At 45.5% G+C, this 16,419-nt stretch overlaps 1 protein-coding gene across 3 annotated transcripts in view; it reads right to left on the bottom strand.

Moving 5' to 3' along the window:
- Window positions 1-3,609, bottom strand: part of EPHA4 (EPH receptor A4) — a 161,948-nt gene extending 158,339 nt beyond the window's left edge. For 2 of the 3 annotated variants that reach the window (XM_086366384.1, XM_086366374.1), the window contains exons 1-2: window positions 3,443-3,609; window positions 205-272 (exon numbers count right to left, since the gene is read on the bottom strand). In XM_086366384.1, the coding sequence (XP_086222510.1) occupies window positions 205-272; window positions 3,443-3,533 (159 nt within the window). In that variant the 5' untranslated portion in view covers window positions 3,534-3,609. The remainder of the gene's footprint in view (window positions 1-204; window positions 273-3,442) is intronic. The other variant, XM_086366394.1, reaches the window with a different exon arrangement.
- Between the last annotated feature and the right edge of the window lie 12,810 nt (window positions 3,610-16,419).

Genomic DNA, 16,419 nt, shown 5'->3' with positions numbered 1-16,419 from the left:
CCTTTTGGATTCCAGTTCTGCCATGACAGAGCTATCCAAAGGGAGTATAGGATTTCTCCAACAAAGCGTAATTCACTTCATAGGCCACGGTGGAAATCTGACCCCCTGGCCACAATCAACAAGAATCAAGCCATTAGGACTCTCAGAAAGTTGCTAATCACTCCTTTTTACCCTGTGGATCAGAGAGCAATTCGAAAAACTTACCCCTCCTTCCAGAGGGCTGGCTATCCACCCAAGTTCTCCCTGAACAGATCTGGAATCCAATAAGGTAACTGCAAAAAAAAAAAAAAAAAGAAAGAAAACCAAAGAAAAATAGATTAATTTCCAATTGCAAAAAGCCAATACTACAAAAAACCATTTGCCTGAGCGTTTCCATATGTGCCGAGGGTGTGCATATCCAGCTCTGATCAAAACCTAAACTTGGTCTCACTTATGTAAATAATCATTACTCACTTGATCTTCTCCCCTCTTTAAATCTGCAGGTTCTTATTTATTTAACTTGCTTAGCATTTAAAATTCCATCCCGGGACTCAGTTGATTCATTTTCTAAAAAGGATGAATAGAGAATCTCAAGTACAATTCAAAAAATAAATATATCTATGTAAGGCAGTTACACTCCAGAGCAAAATCTGCATTCATCTCTGTCTGGTATCTACTAGAGTTATTTGTTTTTGCAAGTTTCAGATGACCGCATAACTCATCATCATGGTGACAGAGCCACAAGTGAATTCTATCAGAGAGTACTCAAAGGGTCATGAAAAGGCTCTCTCTCTTACCATTTTTTTCCCGCTCCACCACCAAATAAATAGGCTCTGGATGTGGTATCCACTGTTTTTTCAAATATCAAAGTTTCAGAAGTGAGGGATGGCAGACGTGTGGACTTAGGATGCAAATACACTTTAAGTATTCGCTTTCCCAGGTCTTTTTTTTTTAACTTTACAATATTGTATTGGTTTTGCTATATATCAAAATGAATCCACCACAGGTATACTTGTGTTCCCCATCCTGAACCCTCTTCCCTCCTCCCTCCCCTTAACATCCCAGGTCTTTTTGAGGACAATCGAAGACTACTCCTTTGGCCAGGAGGAAATCACTGGTTTAAATTTGAGATATGGAGGAGAGCTGCCGAAAAGATTTACTGTGCTTGTGCTACACCTATGACGAGCATGCATCCAAGCTTAGGACCACCGGGAGGTCGACTACACAGCCGTCGCACCCCGCCCAAGCTGAAACAGTCCTAGGCACAGAGGGCATTGAAAAGGACGCCATGAATTCCTGAACTCTCCACGTTCTCTTTCCCACCGAGAGCTGCAGGCCTGGGGTCGAAAGGCCTATCTCAAAGAAACCACTGGGTTATTAATTTGATCAGCGAAGATAGCTCTTTGGTCTGGGGGAGGGGTGGGAATGCGAACCCTTCATTCTTGCTCCAGCGTACCCCAACTCTGTCTTGCCCCCCGGCTCCTGAATTCTGCCCACCTCCCCATTCATTTCACCCCGACGTCAAAGTAGTTAAATCGAGCCTCTTTCTCCTGATTTTCCTGAGAAGTCTGAATTCCTAGGGTCTCTTAATTATTTTAAAATGTAGAGCTTTCCCTGGTTTGCTCCAGCCCGGAGCTGCGCCCCCCTCCTTTCTCTCCTCTCGGTCCCTAGAGAAAAGCCCGCTACATCCATTTGGATTTATGTAAGGTGGATTAGGGACACAAAGGGAACAATAAGACCCAATTTACAAAAAAAGGGAGGGAGTAGAAGGGAGGGTAAAAGGGAGAAAAGAAAACGTGATGGGAATAAAAAGCAACAAAATGAATTAATTTTTAAGGGGGAGGAGGGGTCGGAGAGGGGGTGACCCCCCCCCCTTTCGACAGCAGCCTACAGCTCCATCAGCGCCTTTTTTGTCTAGGTTTCCCAAGTTTTCCTTCCAAAAGAAAAAGCAAGGGCGGGGGGGGGGGGGTGGCGGGAATCTCTACGTTTGGTGCAGAAAGGTCTTGAGGGACGTCCTAACAAGAGTGCGAAGTAGTCAGGAGAACGCGGGATCCAGGATTCGGCTCAGAGAAATGACTCTGGGGACCGAGGGGGCAGGAGCGACCGAGACGGCCCTTCTGAAGGAGGGAGGAGACCAGAAGGGTGAGAGAGCGCCCCTTTCCTCCCAAGCCGAGCCGTGTCTGCCGGCAGGTGTGTGAATCTCTGGGAGCCTCCGTCTGGCGAGCTCTGGGTACCGGCTGCCCAGCTGAAGCTAAGTTGGTTTTTGGCTCCCTCCTTCGGAATAGGGAAAATGATAGATCGTACGGGAATGGATGGACGGATCCTGGAGAGAGACAGACTGACGGATGGACGGATGGGAGGATGGGGGAGGGTGGGGAGGTGGAGGAGTAGACGAGACGGATGCGCGCAGGCTCGAGGGCGAGCATCACCAGAACACACTCGCGCCCAATCGGGGCACTCGAGCACAAGCACACAATTGTCCGCGTCCACGCGAGCACCCGCGCACCCACATCCACGCATATGCGCCCGCGCGCAAACACACACGCGCACGCAACTCTCCTTTCTCTGAGATCATTGGAAACTAAATGATCAACCCCCACCTCCACGACACAGGCACACACACACAGTCCTCCCAGCACGTCCAAACCGACGCGCAGAAAACTGAGCACCCGCACGGAACCAGTCGGTCCCGCACGTTCCCTCCAAACTAACCAGGGGTACAGTTCTGGGGGCCAAAAGCCAAAACTCGAGTACATTCAACTTGCCAGCGGGTTCCCCAGGTCTGGGGGTGACATAAGTAGCTTGGGGCCCCCTAGGCCGACAATCGCATCCCCAGGGCGCGGGGCCCCACTGGGAGAAAGGTGTTTAACGCCGGGTGCTAGAAATCAGGTCACCGGCGCCCGCCGAGCAGCGCCACGACCGCTGTGCGGCGGAGGCTCGGGAGCCGGGTCCCGGGAAGCGCAGGGCTTGGGAAACTTTGCAGAAACCAGAGCTCGTAAGGCTTTCGCAAGAACCCGAGAGCACCACGATACCCTCAAGGAGCTCGAGGCTTCCTTTCCCCCTCGACCTGAGGGGAGTTGGGAAGTGGTAGTAGGAATAGGTCCACAAATTTTATTTGTTTTTTTTTTTTTTTTTTTTTAATCTTGGCGTTGTCTCCTGTGCGTCCCCTCGGGGCGCATCCACGGGCTGCCCTCGCCTGTGGATACCGATAAACTTCATCCTTTCGCTACAAACTTGGGCAACCCCTTCACACGCACGGGTCACCGCCCCGCAGCAGGCTTCCCGGCCGCTTCCCGCGGTCCCTTCGCGGTTCCCCCCCGCTCCAGCTCCCTTCTCCGGAGTCAGGGCGCATTGCTCGCTCCGGGATCCCCCCGCACCCTCCGGCCTCGCACTCCCGGGGACCAGTCAACCGCCGATCGTCGCTTCTCTGTCCCAAACCTCAGAAAGGTCGCCCTGCTCTTACCTTCATTCGCGGGATACACCCTGGAACCGGTGACAGCGTCGCAAATCCCAAAGAGAAACGAAAAGAGGACAAAATAAAAAATCCCAGCCATGGTTCGTCGATGCCAACGCTGCTCCTGCCGCTTCTATCCCAGTGGAATAAATGCTTAACTTAGGAGTGCAGCAGGCTGAAGACATTGCCAAGGGGGTGGGCCCGACCCGTGACGTACGCCCGCCAGTACGGGGTTCTTGGCCAATGATAGCGCAGACGGCGCTGCATGGCCCCGCCCCTGATGAGCAGAGCCTGTCCCGGAGCCCCGCCCCCTCTGGGCTCGGCGGGGCGTTCAGTCTCCCCCGGGTTGAGGGGGAGAGTTTTGCCGCGTCCCTCCCCCGCTGGAGGGAAGCAGCGGGGTCCCCTGGTCGCCTCTCAGGGTTCCAGCCCCTGAGCGGCCGGAGCTTTGAGAGACTCTGAATTGGTTAGGGTAGGGAAGGTCCGAAGAAAGGTTGGGCACCCCGTGTTCCTCCTAGGGCGGTTTGAGATGGAGGAAAACGCTCTTTTATTGCCATAAAAAAAAGTATCAAGTTGACCTGCCTCTTTACTGTTGCTCTTTTCTGAGGGTTGAAGTGTTCGCGTCCCGTGCGCCCCGACTAGGACTGCACAGTCACTCCTGTGCGCCGCCACCACCGCCGCTCTACTACCTTGCCCCGTTTCATGCCTTAGGGGCGCATCTCCATAAGAAATGCTCTTTGGGGAGTTTTGGGATTGGGTTATTCCTTTATCCCAGGCTCCTAGTTGCCTGGAAAGCTGGACCTAATCAGTCCCCAACGTCGGGTGCAGCGCTCGGCCAGAAGCAAGGCTCTGTCCCTGTCTCCGGGGGCTGAACGAAAGACTTCGTAGCAACGGAGAAGTCCCCTGGGGAACCATCTCCGCACTCAGCCGTAGAGGCTCCCCACTACCCCCGCCCCGGCTCGGGACAGGACTCCCCACCGGCAAGACGCCCGGAGGTGGCCTTTACTGCCGGGAATCGACTGTGTGCTTCCCGGTGTGGAGTCCCTGGAGCCAGGCCTAGCAAGTCTGGGGTGCAGGGGGTCGAAGGGAAGGGCTGATGAGGGAGTGCGGGGACCAAAGGTAGTGCAGACGGGCCGCCCACCCGAGCTCAGGAGCTGCCCCGAGCGGCGGCTGCGGCTCTGCGCTCAGGGTCGCTTCCCCTGCGCTGGTCCGGACACTTCTCGCCGCCGCCAGGAAGACGGTGTCGGCGACAGGACCCGCAGAAATCCGCGCAGCCGCCCCTGCTGGAGTGCTCGAGTGTCCCTGTGGCCCTTCTAGGGGAGCCGGCAGCACTGGGCCCAGATTTGTCCCCCGATGCCCCGGCCGCGGGCTCAGCAAACCGAGAGCTGCCCAGAGACCGCAACGCAGCAGGCGGCCTGGTGCCCGGCCCCCCACGCAACTCTCCGGACGTTGGAAGACGCCCCGATTCCTGACAACGTCTCCCCTCTTCCTTCCTCCCAAATTGCCCCTCCTCTGACTCCCCGTGGGGTGAGGCCGGGTTTTCCTCCCGAGCCTGAGTCCCAGCGGGAGGGTCTGTGACCGCCGGGAGGTGGAAGCTCCTTTCCCGGCTCCGGTGGCGGCTGAACGTGAACCAACCGCGCCACCTGCCGGCCATGAAAGGAAATGAGCGGCACCCCCCCCACCCCCACCCCCGCCCCCGGAAGGGCAAGCGGACAAAGACAGCACCACGTAGCCCGCCGAGAGTAGGTATGTCGGTTGGCTATCTTTTCACCCACCCTTCCCTGTCCCGAGCCCCCAGGCCACACTTGTGGAGCTGTGGCGGGAGGCCGTGGAGAGGACCCGGGAATCCTGTCGCACTTCGGATGGCAGAAGACGAAATCAGAAAGCGTTTCATGGAGAAACTCGTAGTCAGTATCCCAGGGGTAACCTGAATAGCTGCTATCCCTGAAAAATCCTAGATAAAGCGGGAAGGTGCAGGAGAGAGGAGATCTTGTCCACGGTTTCAGGTCATCGGCTTCCGGAGCACATCGTGTCTCCTCCACTTGTGCAAATTTAGACCCGGGATAATAAGATGGGCAACTTTTACTTGAGCGCTGCTGGGCGAGGGGCTGGACAGTAGCTGTGTGAGCCTGGTGGCTTGGAGGGACACAGCTCGTGCGGCTGCAGACGTTCTGATTTCTCCGTGAAAGACCTGCTGAAATGTCACAGTCTGAGGAAGTGGATTTCAGTCATTGTAGATTTTACATTGTGTAGATTTTACACAAGTAAAAGGGGGCAAAGAAATGCACACGGGATATACATATGTGTGTGTGTATGTATAAATTATTTAACAACTATACGAAGTCCTTTAAAGGAATGCATTTCTAGGTTCTTTCGTGCCCTGAGTTTCTAGGAAAAGGAGATGAATATTGATCCCTGTCATTCTATACACAGATGCAGAAGATAAAAGGAGCAATCTGAATTCTTTTTAAAACGTTTTTGAAACAATAGTTGCTAGTTGCCTCTCTGCAAGATTTGATTTTTGCATGTATGGGTAGTTGAAATGGGAAATTGACTGCCTGCCTTCTTAAAAACAGTAACATTTCTAAGACTTGAACCAACCCTTCCCCCCTACCCTATATGCACGCTGAATTTTAAAATCTTTCTGGCTACAGCTGCCTGAAAGCAAGGCTTCATTTGCTAGAGGACATTCAGTGACTTCAGTCCCCTTTTTTCTTCCCATTTCCCTTTTCAAGACCCAAAGCAGCCCAATAATCTGGAAACCCAAGAGACAGGAAATGCTAACTCGGAAAAACTGAACTGTAACTTTCTCTTTAAAACAGTTCTGGGCTGAAGATCAGAAATGAGCTGTTGCATACTGAAGTATTTAGGATAAAAGTATATGATAGCTTGGCTTTCTCTAGAAACATTCCAATAAAAAAAAATGGAAAAGAAAGAAAAAGTATAAAGGAATAAATAGATAAAACAGTATTGGAAAATTTTGGTGTGTTTTTAAGTGCTGAAAAACGGGACTCTTGAAGTCATTACACTATCCTTTCTACGCTTATGTTTATTCAGTGTTTTCCATTAAAAAGTTGTAGTACAATTAAAAAAAAAAAAAGGAAAAAGAAATGTTAGTCACTCAGTTGTGTCTTACTCTTTGCAACCCCATGGACTACAGTAGCCCACCAGGCTCCTCTGTCCATGGAATTCTCCAGACAAGAATACTGAAGTGGGTAGCCATTCCCTTCTCCAGGAGATCTTCCAAATTACTCTATCCATTGTGACAACCTAGAGGAAAACTGTCCTAATCTAATAGACACCATTCTTCCTTTAAAAAAACAGGGCAACAGAGAAAAAAAAAAGATAGTGGTCTTAGTCCATCAATGGACCAAATGGTATTGGTCCATCCACCTTCTATGCAAACCCCCTACTTTATTAGAAAACACCTTGGAGTTTTCAGACACTTGAGAGTACTTATAAAAATCAATCACTCAATGGAGTCACAAGCATACAATAGAATACTACATCAAAAGCACCTAAAATCACCTGCTTTTAATATAAATTGGCTTGCCTCGAGTAAAACTAGCCTCCTAACTGCTGTGAGAAGTTGAGAATACTTTGAATCCAATAAGAAATATGTCAAAATATATAGTCTTATAAGCTTAATGAAAATAATAATTTAATAATTTGAATTTTTTATAAAATTTTTCCTTTTTATTTTTCATTGCCTACCATAAAAATTTGAGCTACAAAGTACATTTAAAATGCTTATATGAATGAAGGCTGAATTTCAAAAGTATCTTTAATGTGTAAAGACATTTTAAAATAATTCCAGGTCTCTTAGAATTTCTATCTCTAAGTGGAGGGCCAGTTTTACCCAAGTAACAAGACCTTTGGACAAATGAGCAACAAGAAAGAAAGTGCGTGGAAGGCTAGAGAAACGGTCAGAATGAGAATAGAAATACACTCTGCCTTTTACCAGATGCTCTGCCAGAGTATCTAGCTAGTGTAGCTGGACTTCCCTGGACTTCAGTCCATTTACTATAAAATGGAGCCTCCAACAGTGCTCCAGTGACTTCCTGTCATTGCCAGAACCAGGATTTTCAAGACTGAAATCCTTACTTTGGCATTCTAACAGCTCTTTTACTAGCTGTGTGTCTCTGGGTAAGTTACTTACCCTCTAAGATATGGTTTTCTTATCTGTGAACTTGAGATAGTTACATGATGCTTCTGAAAATTGAAAAAATTTTGTAGAGCAGATTGTATGGTATTCAGCTAGTGGTCAGTAGCTACTACTACTTTCAAATAATATTTCATTAGTAAGGATTAATATTTGTTAAATGAGCAATCATTTGTTCAGCTTGAACCTTCTCTTCCACGAGGAAACCAAGCTCTGTGATTTACCTTTTGCTCTCCATGAGGGGAGGAGGCTTTATTTCACCACCTCCTGGAGTAGGTATGGAAATAAATTCTAAGAGTTTCCTTTCCTTTTACTGTTGATATATTACAGCTCACACTTGACTGCTGTGCTTAGTCACTCAGTTGTGTCCAACTCTTTGAAACCCCATGGACTGTAGCCTGCAAGGCTCATCTGTCCATGGGGATTCTCCTGAATACTGGAGTGGGTTGCCATCCCCTCCTCCAGGGGACTTTCCCAACTCAGGGATCAAACCCAGGTCTTCTGCATTGCGGGACAGATTCTTTACTGTCTGAGCCACCAGAGAAACCCATGAATACTGGAGTGGGTAGCCTATCCCTTCTCCAGAGGATCTTCCTAACCCAGGAATCGAAGTGGGGTCTCCTGCATTACAGTTAGATTCTTTACTAGCTGAGCTACCAGGGAAGCCCCTTAACTCTTGTATCCCTACATGATTCAGTAGGATTTGAATCTAGGGATTGTAGCTGTCTTCAGAGGTAATATTTCAAAAATAATTAAATGAAGCAAGGTGTAAGGAATCAAAAATGCTACCACCAAGTCAAGAAGTTGGTGATATTAAATAACCTAAGCTCTAATGAAATATCCACTTTCATCAGAAAAAATGCTCCCAACCTCACTATCACCTGAAATATAGTGACCTGAAACACCAGTTGATGGGCTTCCTAAAACTCCCAGGAAACTTTGTTGGAGATTTCATCTTTAGATGTAAAGGCTTTGATACTATTTCTTGTTAGCCCTTGACACCCGAGGGGGAAAGTGAGCCACAGAGCTCAGGTCTTGACTGTTCAGAAGGGTGAGATACCAAGACACAGGAAAAGACCTTCAGAATCACTGAGGCAGAAAAAGATAAGAAAGATAGGATGGGGAATATTACTCAGCCATTAAAAGAATGAAATAATGCCATTTGCAGCAACATGGATAGACCCAGAGATTGTCATACTGACTGAAGTAAGTCAGAGAAGGAGAAATACCATATGACACCCTTTACTGCAGAATCTAAATAGAAATGATACATATGAAATTATTTACAAAACAGAAACAGACTCATAGATTTGGAGAACTTATGGTTGCCGGGGGAACGATAGGGAGAAGTGTCAGTCAGGGAGTTTGAGATTGACATGTATACACTGCTGTACTTAAAATGGGAACCCAAAAAGGCTCTACTGTACAGTACAGTGAGCTCCACTCAATGTTATGCGACAACCTGGATGGGAGGAAAGTTGGGGAAAGAATGGATACAGGTATATGTATAGCTGAGTCCCTTTGCTGTCCACTTGAAACTATCTCAACATTATTAAATGGCTATATGCCAATAAAAATAAAAAGTTAAAAAAAAAAAGAGAGAGAAAGGATGGGAATTTCAAGTTCAGTTCAGCAGCTCAGTTGTGTCCGACTCTTTGCGACCCCATCAACTGCAGCACACCAGGCCTCCCCTGTCCAACACTAACTCCCAGAATTTACCCAAACTCATGTCCATTGAGTCAGTGATGCCATCCAACCATCTCATTCTCTGTCATCCCCTTCTCCTCCTGCCTTCAATCTTTCCCAGCATCAGGGTCTTTCCAAATGAGTCAGCTCTTCGAATCAGGTGGCCAAAGTATTGGAGTTTAAGCTTCAACATTAGTCCTTCCAATGAACACCCCAGGACTGATTTCCTTTAGGATGGACTGGTTGGATCTCCTTGCAGTCCAAGGGACTCTCAAGAGTCTTATCCAACACCACAGTTCAAAAGCATCAATTCTTCTGTGCTCAGCTTTCTTTATAGTCCAACTCTCACATCCATACATGACCACTGGAAAAACCATAGCCTTGACTAGATGGACCTTTGTTGACAAAATAATGTCTCTGCTTTTTAATACGCTGTGTAGGTTGGTCATAACTTTCCTTCCAAGGAGGAAGCATCTTTTAATTTCATGGCTGCAATCACCATCTGCAGTGATTTTGGAGCCCAGAAAAATAAAGTCAGCCACTGTTTCCACTGTTTCCCCATCTATTTCCCATGAAGTAATGGGACCAGATGCCATGATCTTAGTTTTTTGAATGTTGAGCTTTAAGACAACTTTTTCGCTCTCCTCTTTCACTTTCATCAAAAAGATCTTTAGTTCTTCTTCACTTTTTGCCAGAGGGTGGTATCATCTGCATTTCTGAGGTTATTGATATTTCTCTGGCAATCTTGATTCCAGCTTATGTTTCATCCAGCCCAGCATTTCTCATGATGTACTCTGCATATAGGTTAAATAAGTAGGGTGACAGTATACAGCCTTGACATACTCCTTTTCCTGTTTGGAACCAGTCTGTTTTTCCATGCCTAGTTCTAACTGCTGCTTCCTGACCTGCATATAGGTTTCTCAAGAGGCAGTCAGGTGGTCTGGTATTCCCATCTCTTGAATAATTTTCCACAGTTTATTGTGATCCACACAGTCAAAGGCTTTGGCATAGTCAATAAAGCAGAAATAGATGTTTTTCTGGAACTCTCTTGCTTTTTCGATGATCCAGCAGATGTTGGCAATTTGATCTCTGGTTCCTCTGCCTTTTCTAAAACCAGCCTGAATTTCTGGAAGTTCACAGTTCATGCATTGCTGAAGCCTGGCTTGGAGAATTTTGAGCATTACTTTACTAGCGTGTGAGATGAGTGCAATTGTGCAGTAGTTTGAGCATTCTTTGGCATTGCCTTTTTTTGGGATTGGAATGAAAACTGAACTTTTCTAGTCCTGTGGCCACTGCTGAGTTTTCCATGTTTGCTAACATATTGAATGCAACACTTTCACAGCATCATCTTTCAGGATTTGAAATAGCTCAACTGGAATTCCATCACCTCCACTAGCTTTGTTCATAGTGATGCTTCCTAAGGCCCACTTGACTTCACATTCCAGGATGTCTGGCTCTAGGTGAGTGATCACACCATCATGACTATCTGGATCATGAAGATCTTTTTTGTATAGTTCTGTTGTGTATTCTTGCCACCTCTTCTTAATATCTTTTGCTTCTATTAAGTCCATACCATTTCTGTCCTTTATTGAGCCCATCTTTGCATGAAATGTTCCCTTGGTATCTCTAATTTTCTTGAAGAGATCTCTAGTCTTTCCCATTCTATTGTTTTCCTCTATTTTTTTGCACTGATCGCTGAGGAAGGCTTTCTTATCTCTCCTTGCTATTAATTGGAACTCTGCATTCAAGGGTCAAGACTTTTCTGAAACTCTGGTGCTGTATCTGAATTTGTGTTCAACTCTAACAAACACTTCTCAAGTGCCAAAGATCACATGTTTAAGATGTAAAGTTGTCTTTTCAGCCCAGAGCAGGCATGGCACCCACACGTGGGAGTCGGGGGACCCAGATGGAACCCAATAGAAACCATCAGGGAACTTTTGTTCTCCTGGGAGCTGCAGAGAGTGAGGTGGAGAGAGGAGAAGACACCCAGTTCAGTTCCACAGCGACTCTAGAGGCCAAGAACAAAACATTTTTCAGAGACAATTCACCTCTCTTCAGAAGAATGCAGAGCAGATCGTTTGCATTGTTTTTGGCTGCACTGGGAACATAAGTCAAACATCAAAACTATTTTATTTTTCAGGCATCAAAGCCATGCCCTGGAAGAAATGTAAAATGCTTTTTACTTGGACCCCCTTTGATAAAATACCTTGGAAATGGTGTTCACTCATTTTTACTCAAAATGCCAATGTAAAGCTGCAAGTTACAATCACTAAATATTTTAGCTATTAAATATTGTAATGTTTAATAACCATGTTGATTTGTGATTATTAAAAGAGCCTTTGGAATTAAAAGTGTTTCATGATTAAAAACTAATAATAATATATAGGGTCTCCCACATTGCAGGCAGAGTCTTTACTGGCTGAGCCACCAGGGAAGCCCCAGTATATATAGGAATATCCTCCAATTAAAAATAAATTTAAAAAGTATTGAGTTAGCATAAACTGGAACTTTTTTCTAGCTGTTTTAAAAGAGAAGTAATTTTCTGGTTAAAGAACCAATTTTCAGAAAGTACAGCAACAGCCATTCCTCCCCCCTCTTTTTTAAAAAAAAATTTTTATTTCTGAAAAACTATGTGTAATTGCAGTGAAATGCTGCAAGTAAGAAAAATAGCAGAATCATAAACATACTGTATGATTTAGTGTATAATGAGAATGCAAGTTTGGAAACCTAAATCTCTTTTCCTTCATCATCGTCTAAAGCATTTGTATAATGCTGGTACTCCAAATATTTATTTTGTAATTTCAAAAGATCTCTGAATATTTTAAAGATGTCTAAAATGTCAGATATATACTGTGAACAAAACACTGTTGCCTGCCAATTCAGTAAAAAATGAACGTCATTGGCCATTGAGTCATCAGCCACAAAACCGCCTCCAAGGGCACACCCTGTGGGGGATTTAGGATAGAAAAAAGCAGGAGGGCAGTCTTAAGATGGCAGAGGGATAGGACGGGGAGACCACTTTCTCCCCACAAATTCATCAAAAGAACATTTGAATGCTGAGTAAATGCCACAAACTGACTTCTGAATGCTGGCAGAGGACATCAAGCACCCAGAAAAGCAGCCCATTGTCTTCGAAAGGAGGTAGGAAAAAAAATAAAAGATAAAAAGAGAGACAAAAGAGGTAGGGATGGAGATCCATCCTGGGAAGGGTCTTTAAAAAGAGAGAAGTTTCCAAACACCAGGAAACACTCTCACTGGCGAGTCTGTGGTGAGCCTTGGAATCTCAGAGGGCAACATAACCGAAAGGAAAAATAAATAAATAATTAAAACCCACAGAATACGTGCCCAATGGTAACTCCCAGCAGAGAAGCAGTGCAGATGCCCACATCTGCCACTAGCAAGCGGGGCCTGGGCAGGGAGGCGCGGGCTGCATTGCTTAGAGTAAGGACCAATCCTGAATGCCCTGAGGGCAAGGGAACTATCTGGAGATAGCAAACCAGACTGTGGGATAGCTATCCTGGGAAAAGCCCTAACCTAAGACACTGCCAGGCCCGCTCACAGAACAAAGGACTGAGCAGAGCTAGCCGGCTGCGGACTGGCCCATCCCCCGCTGGAGACAGGCAGGCGAGGGCAGCCAGAGCTGGAAGCGGGCAATCACGGCCCCAGAGAGGCATCCTCTTCCAAACTGCAAGCAGGCTTCGTTGCTAACCAAGACTTCTTGGGATTCTGGATGGTCAACATCCTCCGGGAGGGTCACAGCCAGAGATCAGCTCCCCACAAGAGACACACGGCACACCTGAGAAGGTGCACCGGTTGTACACCCAGAAAACCGAGTGGCAGGGATGGGGGAGGCGATAAGTTGCAGGGACCACACTCGCCAAGCACCTGGTCACCTGAGCTTCTTGGACCTGGGAAGGGCACAAAACGCAGGCCCAACCGAATCCGCACCTTTGTGGAGTACCTGAGTACCTGAACCTGAGCGGCTTAGACCTGGGAAGTACATACAACCCAGGGCCAGCCTCAGAGAGTTCCCGTCAGAGTAACCTAGAGCCTAAGCAGTGTAGACAGGGAACGCACACACGCTGTGAGCAGGGGCAAACCCAGTGAGGCTGAGACACTGTGAGCACACGCCAGTGTCATTTGTTTGCAGTGTTCCTCCCTCCCCACAGCACGACTGAACAAGTGAGCCTAAAAAAGTGTCCACTACCGCCCCCTTGTGTCAGGGCGGAAATTAGACACTGAAGAGACCAGCAAACAGAAGAAGCTAAAACAAACAAAGAGAACAGCCTTGGAAGTGACAGGTGCAATTGGTTAAAACCCTGTAGTTAGCACTGACTACATAGGAAGGGGCCTATAGATCTTGAGAAGTATAAGCCAGTTCAAGGAACTATCTGAAAATGAACTGACCCCACGCTGTCCACAACACCACCAGAGAAAGTCCTAGATATATTTTTACTATTATCATTTTTTAAATTAAAAAATTTTAAAAAAATTTTTAAGTCCTCTCTTACTCCTTTAATTTTCATTTGTATAACCTACTATTACTTTGCAAAAATAAAAGACCACATTTTTTAAAGCAAACTTCATATATATATATTTTATAATTTTTGTGACTTTGTTTTTTTCTTTAATATTATATTTTTGAGAATCCAACCTCTACTCTAGATTTTTAATCTTTGCTTTTTGGTATTTGTTATCAATTTTGTACCTTTAAGACTCCAATCTTCAGTACCCATTTTTACTTGGGAGTGAGATTCCTGGCTTGACTGCTCTCTCCCCCTTTGGACTCTCCTTTTTCTCCACCAGGTCACCTCTATCTCCTCCCTCTCCCTTCTCTTCTCTACCGAACTCTGTGAATCTCTTTGTGTGTTCTGGACTGTGGAGAACACTTAGGGAACTGATTAGTGGCTGGATCTATCTCTCTCCTTTTGATTCCCCCCTTTATCCTCCTGGCCACCTCTGTCTCCTTCCTCCCTCTTCTCCTCTGTGTAACTCCGTGAACATCTCTGAGTGGTCTAGACTGTGGAGAGCACATAAGGAAGTGATTACTGGCTAGCTTTCTCTCTCCTCTTTTGATTTCCCCCTCTTCTCCTCTTGGTCACCTCTATCTCCCTCCTCCCTCTTCTCTTCTCCATGTAACTCTTTGAAACTCTCTGGGTGTCCCTCACTGTGGAGAAACTTTTCATCTTTAATCTAAATGTTTTATCATCGGTGCTGTATGGATGGAGAAGTCTTGAGGCTACTGTAAGAATAAGATGAAAACCAGAGGGAGGAGGCTTAAGTCCAAATCCTGAGAACACCAGAGAACTGCTGACTCCAGGGAACATTAGTCGATAGGAGCTCATCAAACGCCTCCATACCTACACTGAAACCAAGCACCACCCAAGGGCCAACAAGTTCCAGAGCAAGACATACCACACAAATTCTCTAGCAACACAGGTACACAGCACTGAGTTTCAATATCCAGACTGCCCAAAGTTACACCAAACCCACTGACATCTAATAACCCATTACTGGACACTTTATTGCACTCCAGAGAGAAGAAATCCAGCTCCACCCACCAGAACACCGACACAAGCTTCCCTAACCAGGAAACCTTGACAAGCCACCTGTCCAACCCCACCCACAGCAAGGAAACTCCACAATAAAGAGAACTCCACAAACTGCCAGAATACAGAAAGGCCACCCCAAACACAGCAATATAAACAAGATGAAAAGGCAGAGAAATACTCAGCAGGTAAAGGAACAGGATAAATGCCCACCAAACCAAACAAAAGAGGAAGAGATAGGGAATCTACCTGATAAAGAATTCCAAATAATGATAGTGAAAATGACCCCAAATCTTGAAAACAAAATGGAATCACAGATAAATAGCCTGGAGACAAGGATTGAGAAGATGCAAGAAAGGTTTAACAAGGACCTAGAAGAAATAAAAAAGAGTCAATATATAATGAATAATGCAATAAATGAGATAAAAAACACTCTGGAGAGAACCAACAGTAGAATAATGGAGGCAGAAGATAGGATTAGTGAGTAAAAGATAGAATGGTGAAATAAATGAATCAGAGAGAAAAAAAGAAAAATGAATTAAAAGAAATGAGGACAATCTCAGAGACCTCTGGGACAATGTTAAATGTCCCAGCATTCAAATCATAGAAGTCCCAGAAGAAGAAGACAAAAAGAAAGACCATGAGAAAATACTTGAGGAGATAATAGTTGAAAACTTCCCTAAAATGGGGAAGGAAATAATCACCCAAGTCCAAGAAACCCAGAGAGTCCCAAACAGGAAAAACCCAAGGCAAAACACCCCAAAACACATATTAATCAAATTAACAAAGATCAAACACAAAGAACAAATATTAAAAGCAGCAAGGGAAAAACAACAAATAACACACTAGGGGATTCCCATAAGGATAGTAGAAACTCTTCAGGCCAGAGGGGAATGGCAGGATATACTTAAAGTGATGAAAGAAAATAACCTACAGCCCAGATTACTGTACCCAGCAAGGATCTCATTCAAATATGAGGAGAAATCAAAAGCTTTACAGACAAGCAAAAGCTGAGAGAATTCAGCACCACCAAACCAGCTCTCCAACAAATGCTAAAGGATCTTCTCTAGACAGGAAACACAAAAAGGGTGTATAAACTTGAACCCAAAACAATAAAGTAAATGGCAACAGGATCATACTTACCAATAATTACCTTAAATGTAAATGGGTTGAAGGCCCCAACCAAAAGACAAAGACTGACTGAATGGATACAAAAACAAGACCCCTATATATGTTGTCTGCAAGAGACCCACCTCAAAACAAGGGACACATACAGACTGATAGTGAAGGGCTGGAAAAAGATATTCCACATAAATAGAGACCAAAAGAAAGCAGGAGTAGCAATACTCATATTAGATAAAATAGACTTTAAAACAAAGGCTGTGAAAAAACACAAAGAAAGACATTACATAATGATCAAAGGATCAGTCCGAGAAGAAGATATAACAATTATAAATATATATGCACCCAACATAGGAGCACCACAATATGTAAGACAAATGCTAACAAGTATGAAAGGGGAAATTAACAATAACACAATAACAGTGGGAGACTTTAATACCCCACTAACACCTATGGATAAATCAACTAAA

The sequence above is a fragment of the Bos grunniens genome, chromosome 2 (genome assembly GCF_055505025.1).
Source record: "Bos grunniens cultivar Pamir isolate PY7600 chromosome 2, Bosgru_T2T1.0, whole genome shotgun sequence".
Lineage (NCBI taxonomy): Eukaryota > Metazoa > Chordata > Mammalia > Artiodactyla > Bovidae > Bos > Bos grunniens.
The sequence above is the reverse complement of the archived record's forward strand: the minus strand, read 5'-3'. Positions and strand labels throughout refer to the sequence as shown.